General features: G+C 35.0%; 1 protein-coding gene across 1 annotated transcript; it reads left to right on the top strand.

Annotated features, from left to right (window-relative positions):
* The first annotated feature begins 885 nt into the window (after positions 1–885).
* LOC139971109 (GTP-binding protein 2-like) lies at positions 886–17,982 on the top strand. The gene is made up of 12 exons (XM_071977311.1): positions 886–1,289; positions 1,735–1,761; positions 2,982–3,166; positions 7,606–7,714; positions 8,372–8,569; positions 9,586–9,772; positions 10,185–10,401; positions 10,966–11,101; positions 11,808–11,866; positions 12,389–12,560; positions 13,557–13,715; positions 15,194–17,982. Exons 1-12 carry the CDS (start codon positions 1,212–1,214, stop codon positions 15,362–15,364), a joined length of 1,698 nt encoding a protein of 565 aa, XP_071833412.1. The 5' UTR covers positions 886–1,211; the 3' UTR covers positions 15,365–17,982.
* The last annotated feature ends 21 nt before the right edge of the window (positions 17,983–18,003 follow it).

Raw genomic sequence — 18,003 nt, 5'->3', positions numbered from 1 at the left:
GTAATATATTGGCATATATTGGCATGTGATGTAATAACTGATGAATGCCTATATGATATGCACATTAAGATGTTGAATGTGCGCGGAGCACACGAAAAATTTTGGTTATATTTTCCTGTTATTACCCGTCCATATTGGTTATAATTATTGGGGAAGTCGTTACAATTATAACGATATTAATAATATCAGTTTAACCATTGAAAAACACATTGCAAATGATCCTTCTTTCAGTTGGTGCCCGAAAAATTCTCAGCATATTGCCCGAAATTTCACAAAAAAAATGAAAAACACTGCAAATTTTTCTTCTTTCAGAAGGTGCCCGAAAAATTCTCAGCATATTGCCCGCATTTTCACAAAAAAAAAATGAAAAACACTGCAAATTTTTCTTCTTTCAGTAGCCGCCGAAAAGTTCTCAGCATATTGCCCGAATTTTCACCAAAAAATTTGGTTGGGAACTTGCGATGCTGCAGCCCCCAGAACCCCCCCCCCCCCGCCTCCTACGCCTATGGGAGGGGTCATCGGATTCGACCATCCGGCCCTTAAAAATCTTTGTGAAGACGGAGGGTACATAGATTCAAAATTGTGCATTGAAAATTCCTGTGGCCACTGATGTAGGGTTAGTTAATCATACACATTTTCCCATGAAAGGTATGACTTTAATGGTGCAATAAGATCCTCAGCAAGATTGCATCAGTTTTAGCCAACATGTTGCACCTGAAAATTTGAAAGTTACGTCATCTGAGACCGAATCAAACGAAACATTTCCCATTTTGAGAAAACAGTAGTTTCCTTATTACTAAGCTCATTTTTTCTGAGTAGAGATACACGAAAGTTCCAAACAAAATATTGCTGGTTTGGAGAAAGTCTGGTGTAAGAATATTTTTGTTTTTGAACGACAATTTCATTTTACTAGCTGCGGATTTGGTACTAGCTGATAGAAGCTCTACGCAGAAGATGCACATCTAATTCTGGTCAGAACGCCTATCAAACAACACGTCACAGTATTTTGTTTCGTTTTAGTGGAGGATTACGCAAACTCCCATATCAGCTGTGCAAGCCGGAAACTGACCTGCGCCAAAACAAATGGATCCCTTATAATCTGTTTACAGCTACTAAATGAACTCGTAGCACCCATCGACCATGATTATTTTCTTGCGATTATCGAGAAATCTTCGTACCACAAAGTAGATTCCCCGCATCTAATTTCAAACATGGATTCAGAATACGATTGGATGGTTTCTGATCCTGCCGTTACTCAAGCCAGATCTTTGTCCAACCTTCCACCAGAAGTAAGTGAAGCCTAGCGTTACGTAACTGTCGGTAGAGCTCTGTACCCAAACAATAACAAAATAACAGTGTTTACTATTACTGTTGCTCAGTACCCGAAATAAAAACGGCTCGCCGAAATGACATGTACTTCAGTACTGTGTAGGCTTAGGATGGTTTGTGCTTCCGTGCCTAAAGTTAGGCTGGGTTTCAGTCAAGCACAGTGAGTCAATGTTGCTAATGAAAGCTGCGCTGTGTACCAACATCCTCGTTGTGATATCCGTGAGGGGTTTTTAACGAGTACCTAACAGAAACAGAATAACCTAGTAAAATAATTATTCAGAATATATGCAGTCCTGTGTAATTATATCTCTGTAGTTTTATACTTTTGATATCGTTAACTGTATGTCATTTATGGAACCATGTAGTAGTGATGTAACTTTCCTTGGCTTGCTTTTCAATTCACAGGATGAAAAAGGAAATGTGGAGTACAAGGTAAGTTTCAATTAGCAGGACTTAGGTTAATTATGATAGATCTGGGCCTTAAGTGTAGTCATTTATATCTATGGGTGAATGTACAGTACACTTGCTACCCAGTAGTAAACAATACAGTGTATTTTCAGATATAAATATAATTACAATATAATAGTGTAATATATTAAAATAGTCATAATAAAATAGATGTCTTAAGTACTGTTCCTTACAACTAGTTTATCTTGCCTCCTTAAATCATATACAACCAAAGTAGCTCAATTGAAGCATAAATGTTTGGCCCTAAAATTGAAGCCATTGACAGTGCATAATTGTAAGAACTTTGGAATTTGTGGTCTTGCAAGCACTTTGAGAATATGATTATTGTAAGATCCAATTAAAGAAGTTTCTTAAAGGAAAAGAAGGCAGGGATCAAAGACAATTTATATCGTTCAGTAACCTCAAAACTATCTAAAATTTGATTTTTAAGTTAACCGCTTTGTGTTGGACTGAATACACTCGCTTTGAAAATTGGCTCTTGAGGCCTAGCCACAATGCACAGTAAGCCGCCATTGATTATGCAATATGCCTGGAATTCCATCATGATGACATCAGGGAGGAACAACTCTCGTAACAAAGTCTTTCACCGTGTGGTAGACTCCCCGTGGAAAATTTTCAGCAAGACGATACTTTTATAGCCTGAATTTTGTTTATTTTCCATTTTATGGGATATAATCTACAAACTTCTGGAATCTGACGGTAGTAGAATGTTTAACTGCTGAGAAATCAGACCTCAAAAACAAGAAAATACCAAAATGCCACGGTGGCAATATATAATTTGCAAAACTTCAGAGTGTGATAATTTGGTCAAGTTTGAAGCAATGCAACTGATATTTTCAGAATATGCTTATTTTAAAGTGGTCCAAGCACACAATCAATTTGGAAATTTTAGAAGAGGTCGAACCACAAAATAAAGTTCTATTCAAAATCTGGTGATTTGATATGGAATGACCCTATTACAAATGAGGCCATCATTGCATAATCACTTTTAAAAGATTTTTTAAGTTCTGTGAGAGTAAAGGATGTTGACCATGTTCTTTTGTTTTGCAATGTCTCATGCAAATTTACTGTAGAAAGTTGGTATTCATATCTCGCTGTTGACTAATCATGTTACGGACAAGGTAGCAATTAGATTTGCTATTCAGGATATGCTATGATAATTATTTTACCTCTGTAATTTTCAGCTTAAACTGGTCAAACCAACGCAAAGCAGATTTGAACATCTTGTCACACAAATGAAATGGCGCATTCGAGAGGGCAAAGGTGAAGCCATCTATGAGATCGGTGTGGAAGACAATGGTATGCTGGTCGGTCTGGCAGATGAAGACCTCACAGAATCATTAACTACTCTTGAAAGAATGGCTAAAAGGTACATAGTGTTCAGTCAGTCATAGAGAGATGTCGTGAGCAGTGGTCCTTTCCATTCTATGATTTAAACTAGTTGTCAATTTGCTCTCCTTTCTGATTACTGAACTGTACAGTTTCCCTTATGCAAAGCAATTAAGGTATTCATGCAGTCAAGTTGGCTTAGGTGTAAGTGCATTTGTATGTAATCACTGCATATATGTCGAGATAGCAAGCTTTAGTTGACCTCATATTTGACAAGCATGTGGCTTACCATAGTTATGATGACACAAACCATATTTTAGGGGAAAAAGATGAAAGCTCATTTCAGGTCAGTGTGAACAACTTTCAGCACTATAATCTCATGAATACACATGCAGTAAGCAGGCAAAACGTGTATATTTTTGTCAATGGAAGGTTGTTTCATGACATGAAAACAATCTACAGTACACTACCTAACAAACTACAAACTACCAAAGAGTTTAAAGTTCAACTAACATCTCTAGTACAGTAGGATTACCTTGTAAGTTATGCAATATCTCAAGGAGGTTAAAGGTCACCAGATCTCATACTTGACATGTGACTTCCTTTTGATGAACCCCATAATCCTATTCTTTTTGATGGGAGGTCGAAGGTCATCTGTGTTCATAAGAGGCCAGTGTATGAAATTCATTAGTACTATATCTCTGGCCTATCATGAACAGAGCTAATGAAGTCAATGATAAGTTGTAATGGATTGATGAGTATGCATTATGTGGGGAATCTCAAGGTCAACTGATGTTCAACACAGGATACATCGTAAACACTATTACTCAAGAAGCAGAGAGCAATAGTAGCCAGACCTCATAAGTGATATGTGGCTTCCCTTTGAGGAGCATATGGAACCTATTGTGTTTGTTGGAGGTCAAATATAATATATTGGTAGGGAAATGTAAATGAGTAAATGTGTGTGTAACAACACAATGTCAATAATAAATGCAAAATGTGCCACATTCAAGCTCAAATAAGCTCAGTGTAAACTTCAAGAAAGAAATGTCTCTGAGAATTCTTTATAGGGACTATTGCCAGAGCTCATAGTAAAAGCAGTTTCTTTTTCTGCAAACTGTCATATTACAATTGATGTGACATTTGTAGATTATTTCATCATGTTAATCTTAATTAGCAAACTTTAACAAAATGTCATAAGTTCTGTACTTTTAACTGGTTTCTGAGTACAAAATTGTCACATACATACTTTTTTATATTTAAAACTTGAGTCAAATGAAAACTAACCATCTGATTGGTAAACAGCACTAACAATCTTTCCGATAATTTTGTAAATATAGGTTGCCTGTGGTTTTGTTACTAACTTTGAATTGTTTTGAGTTGCTTGCAAATTATCAACTGAAATATGTTTAAAAAGTTCAATTAAAGATAGGTTTGGACTCTGACTTAACCCTATCATCTGATATGGACTTTGACCCTTCAAGTGATCTGTGAAAGTGCTAACTGTGCCCTGTTCATGGTATTTGTGAACAATATATTTGTTACTTTCTTCGAACTCTGACTTCAGAGGATATTGCAGCTGAAACTACTGATAAAGAAAAGGTTTATCTTTTACACTATACTCAGTGGTATTAGTGAGAGTCTGAGAATATCAAAACAGATGGATTGATAATGAAGAGCTTGTTTGTTTTTCAATATCATATAATCAAATGACAGATGGGTGCTATTCTGCTTCAAGTACAATGTTGCCAAACTTCTGAAAATTTTAAAAGTATATTTTAAATTTAATGGTCTGATTCATACTCTGGATAGTATTACTGTTGAGTATGGATCACCTGTCATACTCGACACCATTAAGTCAACTTTGACATTTTTATTTCAAAACGTGTGTTGTATTTTAATCGAGGTAAATGTTCCATTAGGAGTTAGGACATCCGAAAATTGATCTTAATTTTTGCATCTGGGCAATTCCATGAGAAAGTGGACATGATACCCAAAAAATTAAAAGTGTGTGACAATAGTAAATTTGGTGTCATATGAAAGCTAAGAGTCCATATTTTCCAGAATCAGGTTCAGAAATGCAATTTTCATGCATTTTGGAATGAAAATATATGGGTAATTGAATATTCATGAGTTGATACAGAAAATTGGATGATTGGTAATAAAAACTATTGGTCACTGCTATTGATAGCGAGTATATGAATGATATCAGCCACTACCATGTGAGAGTATAGATCATGGAAAACTGAATGGATAATATTTTCGCCCCTTTTCCTCATTGGTTCCGCTTCAGTGCCCTTCGGTATTTTTGCCATTTGAAATGTCCTTCCGTTACCGAAAATATAACTTTTTTTAGTTTTTCAGGAAAAGTTGCAGCAAGATTAAAATGAAAGTTCATCTTCAAAGCAAGTTTAGATTGGCCAACAAAATGAAATAATTAGTTTCACCCTGGTCCTCTTCATTTGTTCATTATGATTGATTAAAACCTGTCTTTCCGTTACCATTTTGGTAACGGAAGGACAGTAACGGAAGGACAATTTTGTTTTTCCAGTCAGATAATTGAGTCATTTGCCTATGATTAAAAGTAAATATCATTGCATGCATACATATATATATTGTATATAGCATCCTGTGGGAGTTGTTGATTCTGAGAGTGATGTTTATATCTATACTACTGTAAGGGGCAATTCCATGGTAGAGCCATTCTCGGTCACGTGTGTGACTGAAAAATGAGGAGATTTGCACTTTACCACTAAGTAACTACTTTTAGGTAAAGAAAGTAAGGTTGGTTTTAGTACTTAAGTATGCACTAGGGGACTATTTTACAAAACCATATATTGCTTAGCCAAAATCACAACATTCATGTGCTGGCAGAGGTCATATAAAGGTCGGTCATGTGTGTGACGTGAAATGAAACTGGCTATTTTGCTCAAAAAAACATTGGCAAATTCCTCAGTTTCTAACAGGGCTGAATAACCCTAATTTCTCATGAATCTACCTTAATGTGTTTCTATTCTTACAAGACATTTCACCTCAATATTTCACTTCTTAAAATTAGCATAATACTACATAAGGTAAGAAAAATCTGGTCACGTGTGTGACATTGTTGGGTAACGTGTGTGACATTCTGAATTTTCATTGTGCGTATGCAAATTTCAGTGCAAATGTTGACTCTAGTAATGACCACAGAACAGCACTGTTGATATTCCATAGGAATTACTTTAATACAGTTTTACTGCCATGATTTGGAGGGTCACGTGTGTGACATTGTCGGGTCACGTGTATGACATTCTGCATTTTCATGCACAAATGTCACACACGTGATCATCGGTCATGTGTGTGAGGACTAATAAGAGGCTATGAATTCATTGTAGGAATAATTACTTGACTGGATATTTTGCAGAACTAACAGTGTGCACCAAGAACGGTTGCATATCAAGTGTGGACATCATAAGGCACATCAGTTACTTTTTATGAAAACTTTTGCGTTATTTTGGTCACGTGTGTGACATCAAAATTATGCTAAAATTATGCTCCCATTATTAACAAAGAATTGAAGATCAGGAACCTCTGCTTTAGGAATGAAATAAATGAACCCTTGGTTACCTGCCTCCATGTGATACTGTAGTTGATAACTGAAATATTGTTTCTAGATACTCATGTAGAAAAAACAAATTTACAGTTAAAAACTACTGTTTGTTTGTACTTTTAGATACAATCACTTCCCATTAATAAGCAGGTGATTATTTCTAAAGTAGTAGGACTTCAGCTTCAGTTAATTATCATTTTAGAATAAATTCAGTTTAATATACAGTAGTGATAGTTGCTTCAACTTTTTCAGTTTCACTTTTTCAGTTATTGACCTACAGTTAATTAACATAATGTGATTAGTTGATAATTAGAAATAACTTCCATATTTTTGCTTTTGATGGTCAATACATTGTTATAGTTCACATTGGAATGTTGGTTCTGACAATTATATTATTGTGTCAACATTGTGATATACTCTTCTTTGCACACTGTAATTGAGTGGACATTTTGTCCTTCCGTTACCGTCCTTCCGTTACCAAATTTAACTTTAATTAGCACAATATTTCTAGAAAACCAAAGCAATAATTTCAGAATGGAAAGTGGTACAGTATAGGAAACAGTATTGTGATAACATTTCTCACCTCTAAAATAATATTACTCCATAGAATTCACAGAGTTTTACAATAAACTCAAGACCTGTGAAAACCCTTGTCCGTTTGCCGTCTTTCCGTTACCGACCTCATTAATATTCATATTTCAAAAATAGGAAGGGTTTGTGGAAAAAAAATATGTGAAAATTGAAATACGTAGTTATAGCTAGTCAATGATGACAATTATTTGTTGTAATTAATGGGGATATTCATGATATACTTGTTTAAATGTCAGAAAATTAGTCCCAATGTCCTTCCGTTACCATGGAATTGCCCATCTGGCTTTTTGTCTTTTTAGACTTGGAGCCACCACAGTAGAAGTCAGAAGGACCACAGTAGAATCATATAATGGACTTAATAAAACAGCTTGTGAAGTTCTGGTTAGGAGAGTACCAGATGATCAACAGGTAAAACCATATTTAAACTTGTTATATAAATCCAATTGTCTGAACATTGTAGAATTCTTAATCTACAGTAAGATAGAAATATTTCTGTTGTGAGTTTTCCTTTTATGTTATCATCTTGAATGGACTCATTGTTTGATTTTGGCCTAGAATGAAATCAAAATATGCTTGTAATTCACTTGGCTGATGGACAATATCTTCCTTTCATATTTCCTCTCAGCCCATTTGAGATTCTTTTGTTAATATTAAGTTCTAATACTTTGAACAGTTAGCTTACCACTTTACAGTATGTCAAGTATTGACTGGGAGGAGGATTTTATATTTCTCTCTCCACTTTTAGAAAGAATATTTCCTAATATGAAACATTTAGTAGCTTCTGACTGCAGAATTTCCATGAATTTTGTCTCAAGATTAGCTGGTTATCAACTGGTGTTTCATTGTATATACCCTTATTGCAGCAAGAAGACAAAACTTACACACTGTATGGTTGTTCCTGGGAGAGCTTTGCCCTCGATAGACCACAGTGCATACAGTACATCTCTAGAAGTCAATAAGTATATTGTGTTTAATAGGTACATTGTATTAAGTCAGTGTTGTTACGTCATTAACTGTTATAGCTTTGTTTTAACAGTTTCCTTTTTCATTTCCCTCTACTTATAGTACATTGATCTTCGATTAGCAGTCCTAGGAAACGTGGAATCAGGAAAGAGCACTTTACTGGGAGTTCTGACCCAGGGTGAAAAAGACAACGGACAAGGGAGGGCCAGATTGAACCTCTTCCGGCATTTACATGAAATTGAATCTGGTCACACATCCAGCGTTAGTCACGAAGTCCTTGGTTTCAACAGTAAAGGGGAGGTAAAGATTCATATTTAATAAATTTATATCCTCAGAGAGAAATGAAATCGAAAAGACTATAAACTGTCAAATGAAATGCTGCTTTGATGTAATAAACAGAAACTAGAGCTTTAAAGTGAATTTGGTTATCAAATATAGAAAGTTTGTGTTTTTCTTTTTTAGATATTTAGCATATTTTGAAACTTTGATTCATGTACATAATTAAGTGTAATGTTCCACAAACAGATATTCGGAGAAATTTATTTTGACAAAACTCTAAATTACAGAGTTTTGATTAATCGCAGAGAAATATTCTTTTAAAGTTCAAAGTTAACACAGAGAAGTGTCATAAATAATCCTAGACAGGAAAATATGATAAAAATATCTTTTCAATAGGATTGAAAGGGTTATGACGGTTTTAAAATGAATCAACTAGATATTATAGAAGAGTCAAATTAGATTCAATGTAATGTTGTCTCCTAACCATTTACTCAGGTCAAATATTTAGCAATCTTTCTTTGTAAATCAATGAAACCTGCCATGTAAATATGCCAATACAGAATGTTTTTTCTACTGATGAAGTTTATTACATTACTGCCCCAATAGGTGTTTTAGTATGTTAAGAATTTTGTTTATAGTACAATAATATGTATCACCACTTACTGTGGCTGCAAGATACGTATATGATGTATAACATGGTGCCTCTACGCTTTACTATTAAATGGTGTTTGATGTAATCCATGGGTGTTGTGTTGTTAAAAACATTTTTAGATTGAGGTATAAGAATTTAAAAAAAAAATGGATTAACATTAACTACTAGACCTACTGTAGACTGTTGTTATCTTTGATATAGCCATGAAGGGGCATTCCTGATATTCAGCATATTGTTGAAGGTAAATATCTTTAAAACCATAATAGTTACAGAGATGCTACTAGCATACAAAAGTTTCCATTGGTTTAGCCATAGAATGACATGTCAACACCACATATTTTTTAATTTTTAACCTAAAATCATCCTTCTATTATTTATTACACAGGTCATAAACTATAACGATTCCAAGCAAGGGTGTTTAACCATGAGAGAAATCTGCCAGAATGCATCAAAACTTATCACCCTGATTGATTTAGCTGGACACCAGAAATATCTCAAAACAACCATATTTGGTCTGATGGGATGTAAACCCGACTTTGCAATGCTTGTCGTCAGTGCAAACAATGGAGTTGGTGAGTCGATGGTGCTGTTGGCTTTTCAAAGAAATGTTAACATTCATACGGATTTCTGCTTTCACTAAACTTGCATCGTCAAGAGTTTCATAACATCTTTATCCTGCATTTTTTGCTGTTTGATTTTTACTGTAATTACATTGTTTGCTAGATTAGTGCACATCTGTTTGGGTGTTCAGGAATTCTTGAAGCAGAGATAACTAATATTGTTGAGAAAGGCATCTGATTGAGATCACTGTCAGAGAGCTTAGCTTGGAGAAGAACAAAACAGAAGCTTTGATTACTATCTTAAATTCTATATTATTTTGGCCAGTTCACCATTTAAACTTGAAAATCTTTCGACAGTGTAATTTCTGTATTTTAGGTGTACTTAACATCCATTGATTCGGTTCTTGTCTTGTTATTCCCGTAGCTGGTACGACCAGGGAGCACCTGGGTCTTGCTATGGCTCTTCAAATGGGTATATTTGTGGTGATTAGTAAGATTGACATCTGCCCACCTTGTGTACGAGAGAGAACGTTACAGCAGGTAACCAGACTACTATCAGGACCTGGATGTGGTAAAATAACTTACCCAGTCACATCCAACTATGCAGCAGTAACCGCTGCACGAAGGTTCAATTCAGAAAAGTAAGTATTTGGACAGATTTTAATGATCATGTTAAACAATCATTCACATTGATATATATATATACATAAATGCACCAAATTATCAACACTATCCATACATCCATAGGAAATGTTCTTGTCTTGGAAGGATATATATATGCGTATGATGTGTGTTCTTTTTGTTCAGGGAAATGCGCTTTCTATGGGATCTATCGTTACAATTAACTCTAATTGTGATAATAAGGTGAGGTATGTAGTATCGATATGTATATTCACATCAAATTAAATATATATATATGAATGTTCTATCAAGCCATTGCAATGTGATATGCAATTTGATATCTGGGGAGTGGAAGAAGCCTTTGGAAATAAACCATTCAGTTTTACAATGAAGCTTATAGACAGTAATTTTTCAAGAGGTAGAAGAGAAGATGCTTATTTGTAATCTTCCATTTGCTGTCCCCCCCCCCACCCTCCCCTGGTTCTGATTTAAACTATATAAACTTGAAGATTAACCTTTTACTCATCTCTACATGTGAATTTTTTGGTTATATATCTATTAAATTGGGTTCTTTCTTTCCTCAGTATTTGTCCTATATTCATGGTGTCAAATGTAACCGGAGAAAATCTTGACCTACTTAAAAAATTTCTTCACATCATACCTCCCGCTTGTACCACTGGAGAACAGACTCGATTGATGCAAGAGATTACAGAGTTTCATGTGAGTTTAAATAATTTATGAAATGACAATGGTCACATGATCTTTCATTCTTCTAGTGTAGTTGGCTGTCGCTATGGTATATTGGCAGACCGCAAAGGAATATTAATACAATATAGATAACCTAGATATAGGTATGTGTCTCAAAACAATTCAAAAAGTTTTACAATGTTGCTTGAATGTATGCCTTTTGAGGCTGGGAGGAACTGAAAGGGATTGAAATCTTAAAAGCAAAGCAAGAAAATCTTTTTTGTTAAACTTTAATAAATATTTTTTCACTTACAATTGTTTTTCTCTTCTTTGATAAGTAATTTACAAGTTGAACTGCCTCCTTCTTTTCCAATTCTGGATGTTATGAAATGAATTGCTTGTGTTAAAACTCATTCATACAGGATTGTGTTAAAGCATATAGGCTGCAGAACTGTTACTGGTGAAAAGAAAAGATGAAAATAGTTGCACTTGGCAGTACTGACTTGTGTCTCAGTAGCTCTGTTTGTATTGGTCGGTATGCTTTTGCCCGACAATACTGGCATCAATCCCATCCCTTGACTCTCGATATTAAACCATTTCCTCCTGTTATAACTTGTAACAGTAATGCATAACCATATAAAAATGTAAAAGTGTCTGTAGAGAGTGTGAAAAAGGAAAAGCTACAAGAATTATAATGATTAATGATGCATGTTTCTTATTTTCTTCTTGTTGAATCCAGGTAGATGAGGTTTACAGCGTTCCTCACGTGGGGAAGGTGCTCGGTGGAACGTTATTATCGTAAGTTCCTACCTAAATCTCATTCAAACTTCTTTCTTGATTATCATATGCCGCTAGTTTCATCGTCAGACACCAAATCCATACCTTGTTTACTACAGTCAGTATTTATCCTTCATATATGTTTTTTAAGTAAGTCTTTAAGTCAATTTACTATTTAGTTTTTATGAAATTCTGAAATATTCTTATATTGTTAAAGTTCAATTATTTACATTGCAATGCTATTTTATTACTACAAGACTCCTGTTGGATCTTGGTGCATTACCATACATAAATATAAACCATTTTCAAAAGTAATGTAACCCGAATTTAAAAAAATCAATCAAAAACAATGTCACAGTGTCCCTTCCAGATTGGTCCAGCAAACATTACTTTATGCAAATATATGGCTGTTCAGTATCCTGTGGAACCTTCAATACCAAAAATAATATCCTTTGCTTTTATGTCGGAATTCTTGACCCGACCTGGTCTTTCCCTGAGGAATAATTGTCATTCAGTATTTTGTTGTTGTTTTTCTTCCATCAGAGGTTCCATACAAGAAGACTCTACTCTTCTGCTAGGTCCCAGTGAAGAGGGGAATTTCAAGAAAGTCCAGTTTCAAAGCATTCACAGGAATAGAAGTAAATGTCGTGTAGTGATGCCGGGTCAAGCTGCTACCTTAGCATTAGGGGAATGGGAAGAATTTCCCTTAAGAAAAGTAAGAATTCTTTGGTCACTCTCTCTTATGCTGTTTGTTGTATGTAAGAGTCAATAGCACTGTGGAGCTTCAGATTTGAAACCTTGCTGGGGATCGAGGTATATTTTTTTTCAACTAAATGTAAGTTTTTTTATCAGTGATTGGATGCTGATGAAAATGAGTTTGTTTTATGAAATTTTATAGTTAATAATTATTCTTTCTCTTTTATCTAATTAATCTAATAAATTAGATGTAGTTAGCCTTCTTTCCCCCATTTTGTCCTATTTTTCATGATATCAAATGTTTTGTAGAAAAAAAACCTGTTCATAAGAGGTTCCTAATGTAATCCCACCCTACCTTTACTGGCTGTTAATTGCCAAGGCTATCTTTTGATCTCTTGGGTCAATCATGAACTCACAAAGCCTTGCAATTTGTTAAAAGAAAATCATGTCATTTGTTATAGTAATCCATAAGCAACATTTCCTACTAATCTACAATGTTGTATTCTTGATGTTCGTTTGATCTATTGTTTCCGTTAAGCTTTTATTTGTATTTAAGCAATTAGCATGTGTAAAAGTAAGTGGGCCTGACATTTCGATCCTAGTAGGATCTTCTTCAGAGGCTGAATGACAAGCAATTATCTAGTAAGTAATATAGCTCATTCAGTGTCTTTCCAGGCACCTCCCAGAATTGTTGATATTGTTAAGAATTTCCAAAGTTCTATATTTTTCGTAAAAATATATTTTCCTTTGCGTGTTCCACAAATCACATTCATGCATTGTTGAAATGTTATAGCAATGTTGACTGGACTCTTTGTGAAAGGCACAATGAGACCATTAATTCCCAGTACATGTTAAATATACTAGCCTTGTTTTATCAAACTGACCACTGGTAGTGGTACAAGAAATATGTTTATATGAATATATCTTCTGTCGTCCTTTGAACCTGTCATTTAACCCTTAAGAGAACTTAGATTTCTCCCAGCAATATTCTTATTTTTGATTTTAATCTTTGCAGGGCATGGTACTGGTAAGGGAAGACCCTACATGCTGTATGGAGTTTGAAGCTAACATCTGTGTACTGTACCATACTACCAGCATCAAGAAAGGCTTCCAGGTTACAGTACACGTAGGGAGTGTCTGTCAAAGTGCAATCATTGAAGATATGATAAACGAGGTATGTTTTGTATCCTCTTTCCACAGAAAAAAGACATTCGTAGGTTTGATCAAGATGTAGCGTAACAATCATAAGATGCTTCTGGTTGGTTAATTATCTGTAGAAAGATGTAGTCTAACAATCGTAAGATACTTCTGGTTGGTCAATTATCTGTAGAAAGATGTAGTCTTACAATCGTAAGATACTTCTGGTTGGTTAATTATCTGTAGAAAGATGTAGTCTAACAATCGTAAGATACTTCTGGTTGGTTAATTATCTGTAGAAAGATGTAGTCTAACAATCGTAAGATACTTCTGGTTGGTTAATTATCTGTAGAAAGATGTCGTCTAACAATCGTAAGATACTTATGGTTGGTTAATCATCTGTAGAAAGATGTAGTCTAACAATCGTAAGATACTTCTGGTTGGTTAACTATCTGTAGCATACCATTTCACAGAGAAACTTAGTAACAAAAAATGTGAGGTCTTCTGAGGAACTTCTTTTTTTTTTAAAGTAAACCAAAGCTATACTTGATGTCTCTGTGTAGACAGTTGGTTTTCAGACTTGGAAATTCCAGCCGTTTACTAGCTAATGCCAGTGGATTTTGCAGTACACGAGTAGAGAAAAAAAATGCACTTCCATTTCTCTGCCAGCTATTATGCAAAGTTAATGTTCCTATTACATTAATTCAAGGAAAGTAAAATTGGGGGTTTGATTTTAGCCGGGAGATATTTTTATGCACTGGCATATCTTAGCAAAGTGGGCTGAAATTGAGAAAGTTTAGACCTGGTTCTTGAAACAGTTGAATCTAACGACCTTGAGCACTTTCTGCAGGGAGATAATTGACATGTCAGTGATGAAAAAGCTGTAATTTCTTAGCCTAGTTGTTGTACTACAACCCTTCTTATGGACCCCTTATTTGTGGCTTCACATTTTGGTGTTGAAAACTGAAACGAAAAAGTATTGAAACAAGTGAACTGGTTGACTGACATATTTGTGATGTTATGTTGTGGTATCTAACTCTCCAACTGGTCTCCTTGAAGGCAGTGCAGTGACATCACTTGTTACATGACTAATGTAATTCCTTTGTAAAAATGTAATTCCTTTGTAAAGAGTCATGACAAATGTAATTCCTTTGTAAAGAGTCTCGTGACAAATTAATACCTTTGTAAATAGTCTCATGAGAAATGTTATGCCTTGTAACGAGTCTACTGTTGGTCTGTGATATTGAGACCACAGTGTAAAAGAGAATCCACTCTGCTGCATACTGGTCGCAGCAAAACTAATTTGTTAAGAGTCAAGTTCACCAGTTCAAATCAAAGCCAAAAGGTCTACTTTTGAGTCAGATCAGACTTTCTTGGTAAATATATTTTGTTTCCTCGCTTTCCTCGATTCTTTTGCACAGTGGTCACCCTATAATAACTTTGTCGCTGAAATATCTTGCCATGTTGCAATTTATTCACAACCCTTTTTTGCTTTGCTCTTTAACACTTGTACAGGATTCGTTAAAAGTTAACGAGCAGGCTCTGGTAAAGTTCAAATTTAAACGACAGCCCGAGTTTCTCAGAGTAGGCGCAAGACTCTTCTTTCGGGAAGGAACGACTAAAGGCATGGGTCAGATAACGAAGGTTTACAGTCACAATGACAAAGGCCCTCATATAGAGCGTTGAAGGGTACGGAATGCCACCTGAAGCCACCGCCCACCTGCCGGAGATGGGTTCCATTTTTCAGTCTTCTTCATATAGTCATGACTTTGAAACAGTAAATGTCTGTAATCTTATACTGTCCTGTTTTCATTGTACGTCTCGCATTCTGTCTGTATCAATTGTTTGAAAGCGTATTTTAATAAGATCGTGTAAATATATCTTTTTAATTACACGTGAAATTTGTTGTGGTGTCTGGTGGTGATTTTGAGTGGTGTTACAAGTTTACTGGAGGTAATAACACAAGCCGTGTGTGGTAATTGTTGTCTTGTATTTGATAGAATTTTAATGTGAAAATAATACTTCAGCAAGCTGCTTCAAATGTATCGCTAATAAAACGTTTCTGTCTTGATTAAAAATTGTCAAATTAGGTTGATGTTGTTAACATCAGTAGAAATCAAACTGTGGGTGATGTTTTTATTTATAAAAGTGTGTCTGATGTGATATTGCTTGTTTTGGTGTGTTTTGCTAGAAAACTAACAAACAAAGAGGTTAAGAGAAGATATGGGTGAGTGCAGGTTTGTTCCGTGTAGCGTTTGTTCGATGCTTAGTTTGACTTTGTGATCTTACTAGTGTGTTTTCTGGTATACCAAGAAACAAATGGCGGGAAAAACACAAGGTTAACTGTATATATGGGTGATTGGGAATAAATATGAGATTCTCGGCTGTAGAGGGTTTCACTGTTAACGGTATATATGGGGTGATTGGGAATATATGTGGCACATGCCATGTGTAAGTATGAGATTCTCAGCTGTAGAGGGTTACACTGTTAAAACTGTATATATGGGGTGATTGGGAATATGTGTGGCATAATGCCATGTGTAAGTATGAGATACTTGGCTGTAGAGTGTTTCACTGCTAAATGTATATATGGGTGATTGTAGGGTTTGTTATGTGTAGCACATGTCATGTGAAGGTATGAGATATTTGGCTGTAGAGGGTTTAACTGTTAACGGTATATATGGGTGACTGTCGGGATTGTTATGTGTACCACACCTCATATGTAAGTATGAGATTCTCGGCTGTGGAGGGTTTTACTGTTAACGGTATGTATGGGTGATTGTCAGGTTTTTTATGTGTAGCACATGTCATGTGAAAGTATGATATATTTGGTGGCTGTAGAGGTTTCACAGTAATCCTTTGGAAGTTCAAATATAAACTTTGGGAGTATAACTAAGTGCATTTCACGTAAAGGTTACTGGGTGGATATGCGTGCGTTATTAATCATCATTATCATTATTACTTGTGCTTTCTGTAGGTCTTCTGTATTTAGTTATCTCTGATTGCCTGTTCTCACTGGACAAACATTGAAAAAACCTCACATTTATTCAGTCCGGAATCTTTGTACTGGAGAGATAGGAGTTAAATACAGTTTTAAAGTGGGGAAGGGGGGGGGGCTTACAGTAAAGCTGCTCTGTTTTCTAATGTAGGTAGCGATAGAATCTTGAAGCAAACTTTTATCCTGTATATATTTTAAAGCTGCTATTTTACATGTAGAAAATTTTAAGGATTTATTGTAAATGGGTGTAATAGCAAAAACAGTAATTTTTTTAAATATTTAAGCAACTTATTTTATGCATTAGAAACAATTTAAGAAGGACATTGGACACTCTTGCCTGCTGTGAACACAGATTGAGCTTTATAGAAGTTTATTCATTGCAATAGTGGGTAGTGTTAATATTGCAGAAACAGACAGACTAATGTGTTTGTGTGTGACATTGAGTACTCCATAATTTATTGACTTTATTTGAAGATGGTGTTGATGACGATGATGTCTACGATGGTGCTGATGATGGTGTACATGGAGATTCATTTTCTGTGTTTATCTTAGTCTAGCATATTTTGAGGCCAATGTGTTTATGGGCAATACCAGCAAAGAAAGTCAAAGTGCTCTTTCAACTGTGCCATTGAACACAGTGTGAGTTTGATAGAAATTGATCATAATTCTTTGTGATCATGGGTAATGTTAAGATTGTAGAAAAAGACATACTAATGTGTGACCTGTCACATTTGTGAATGGTTTTACCATTAATTCTGCTCTTAGCTGCTTTAAGTCCATCTGAAGTAGCCCATGTTTGTGATGCGGTATGTTCTGCCTGACGGGGAATATCCGCCACCCTTGGTCAGTTGGTTATGAGGTTTTTGTATTGTGAAACAAACGCTAGATAAATTGAAATGATTAGTAATTTCAAAACCGGACAACACACTTTTCAGCGTTTCTTCTCGACAGTTATGGAATATCTAGTTACTAAGTGTTCATAATAACGTGACAAATGATATGTTTTACATTTTATGGTGACATCATTTTTAACTGAACAAGACCGTATGTTCTGGATTTTGGTACCATCAGGTAATACTTTTACATAATATCCATCATATCAATAAATTCTAGTGACTTCAAAGGTATAATCGTAAACCCTTTTTACTGTTAATTGGAGGTTTTGCCATTTTAATGATATTCTCTGCATGATTTCTGTAATTGTCTTTCTGAGTAAGTTGTATAGAGAAATAGTTTGAATGTTGTAATATACTTAACAAAGTGAAATATTTTGTACAAATAATAAACGTGCAGTGAACAAATTTTACTCCATTGAATTTTTTTTTTA

This window comes from Apostichopus japonicus, chromosome 8, assembly GCF_037975245.1.
Source record: "Apostichopus japonicus isolate 1M-3 chromosome 8, ASM3797524v1, whole genome shotgun sequence".
Classification (NCBI taxonomy): domain Eukaryota; kingdom Metazoa; phylum Echinodermata; class Holothuroidea; order Aspidochirotida; family Stichopodidae; genus Apostichopus; species Apostichopus japonicus.
This window is presented reverse-complemented; position numbering and strand designations above follow the sequence as displayed.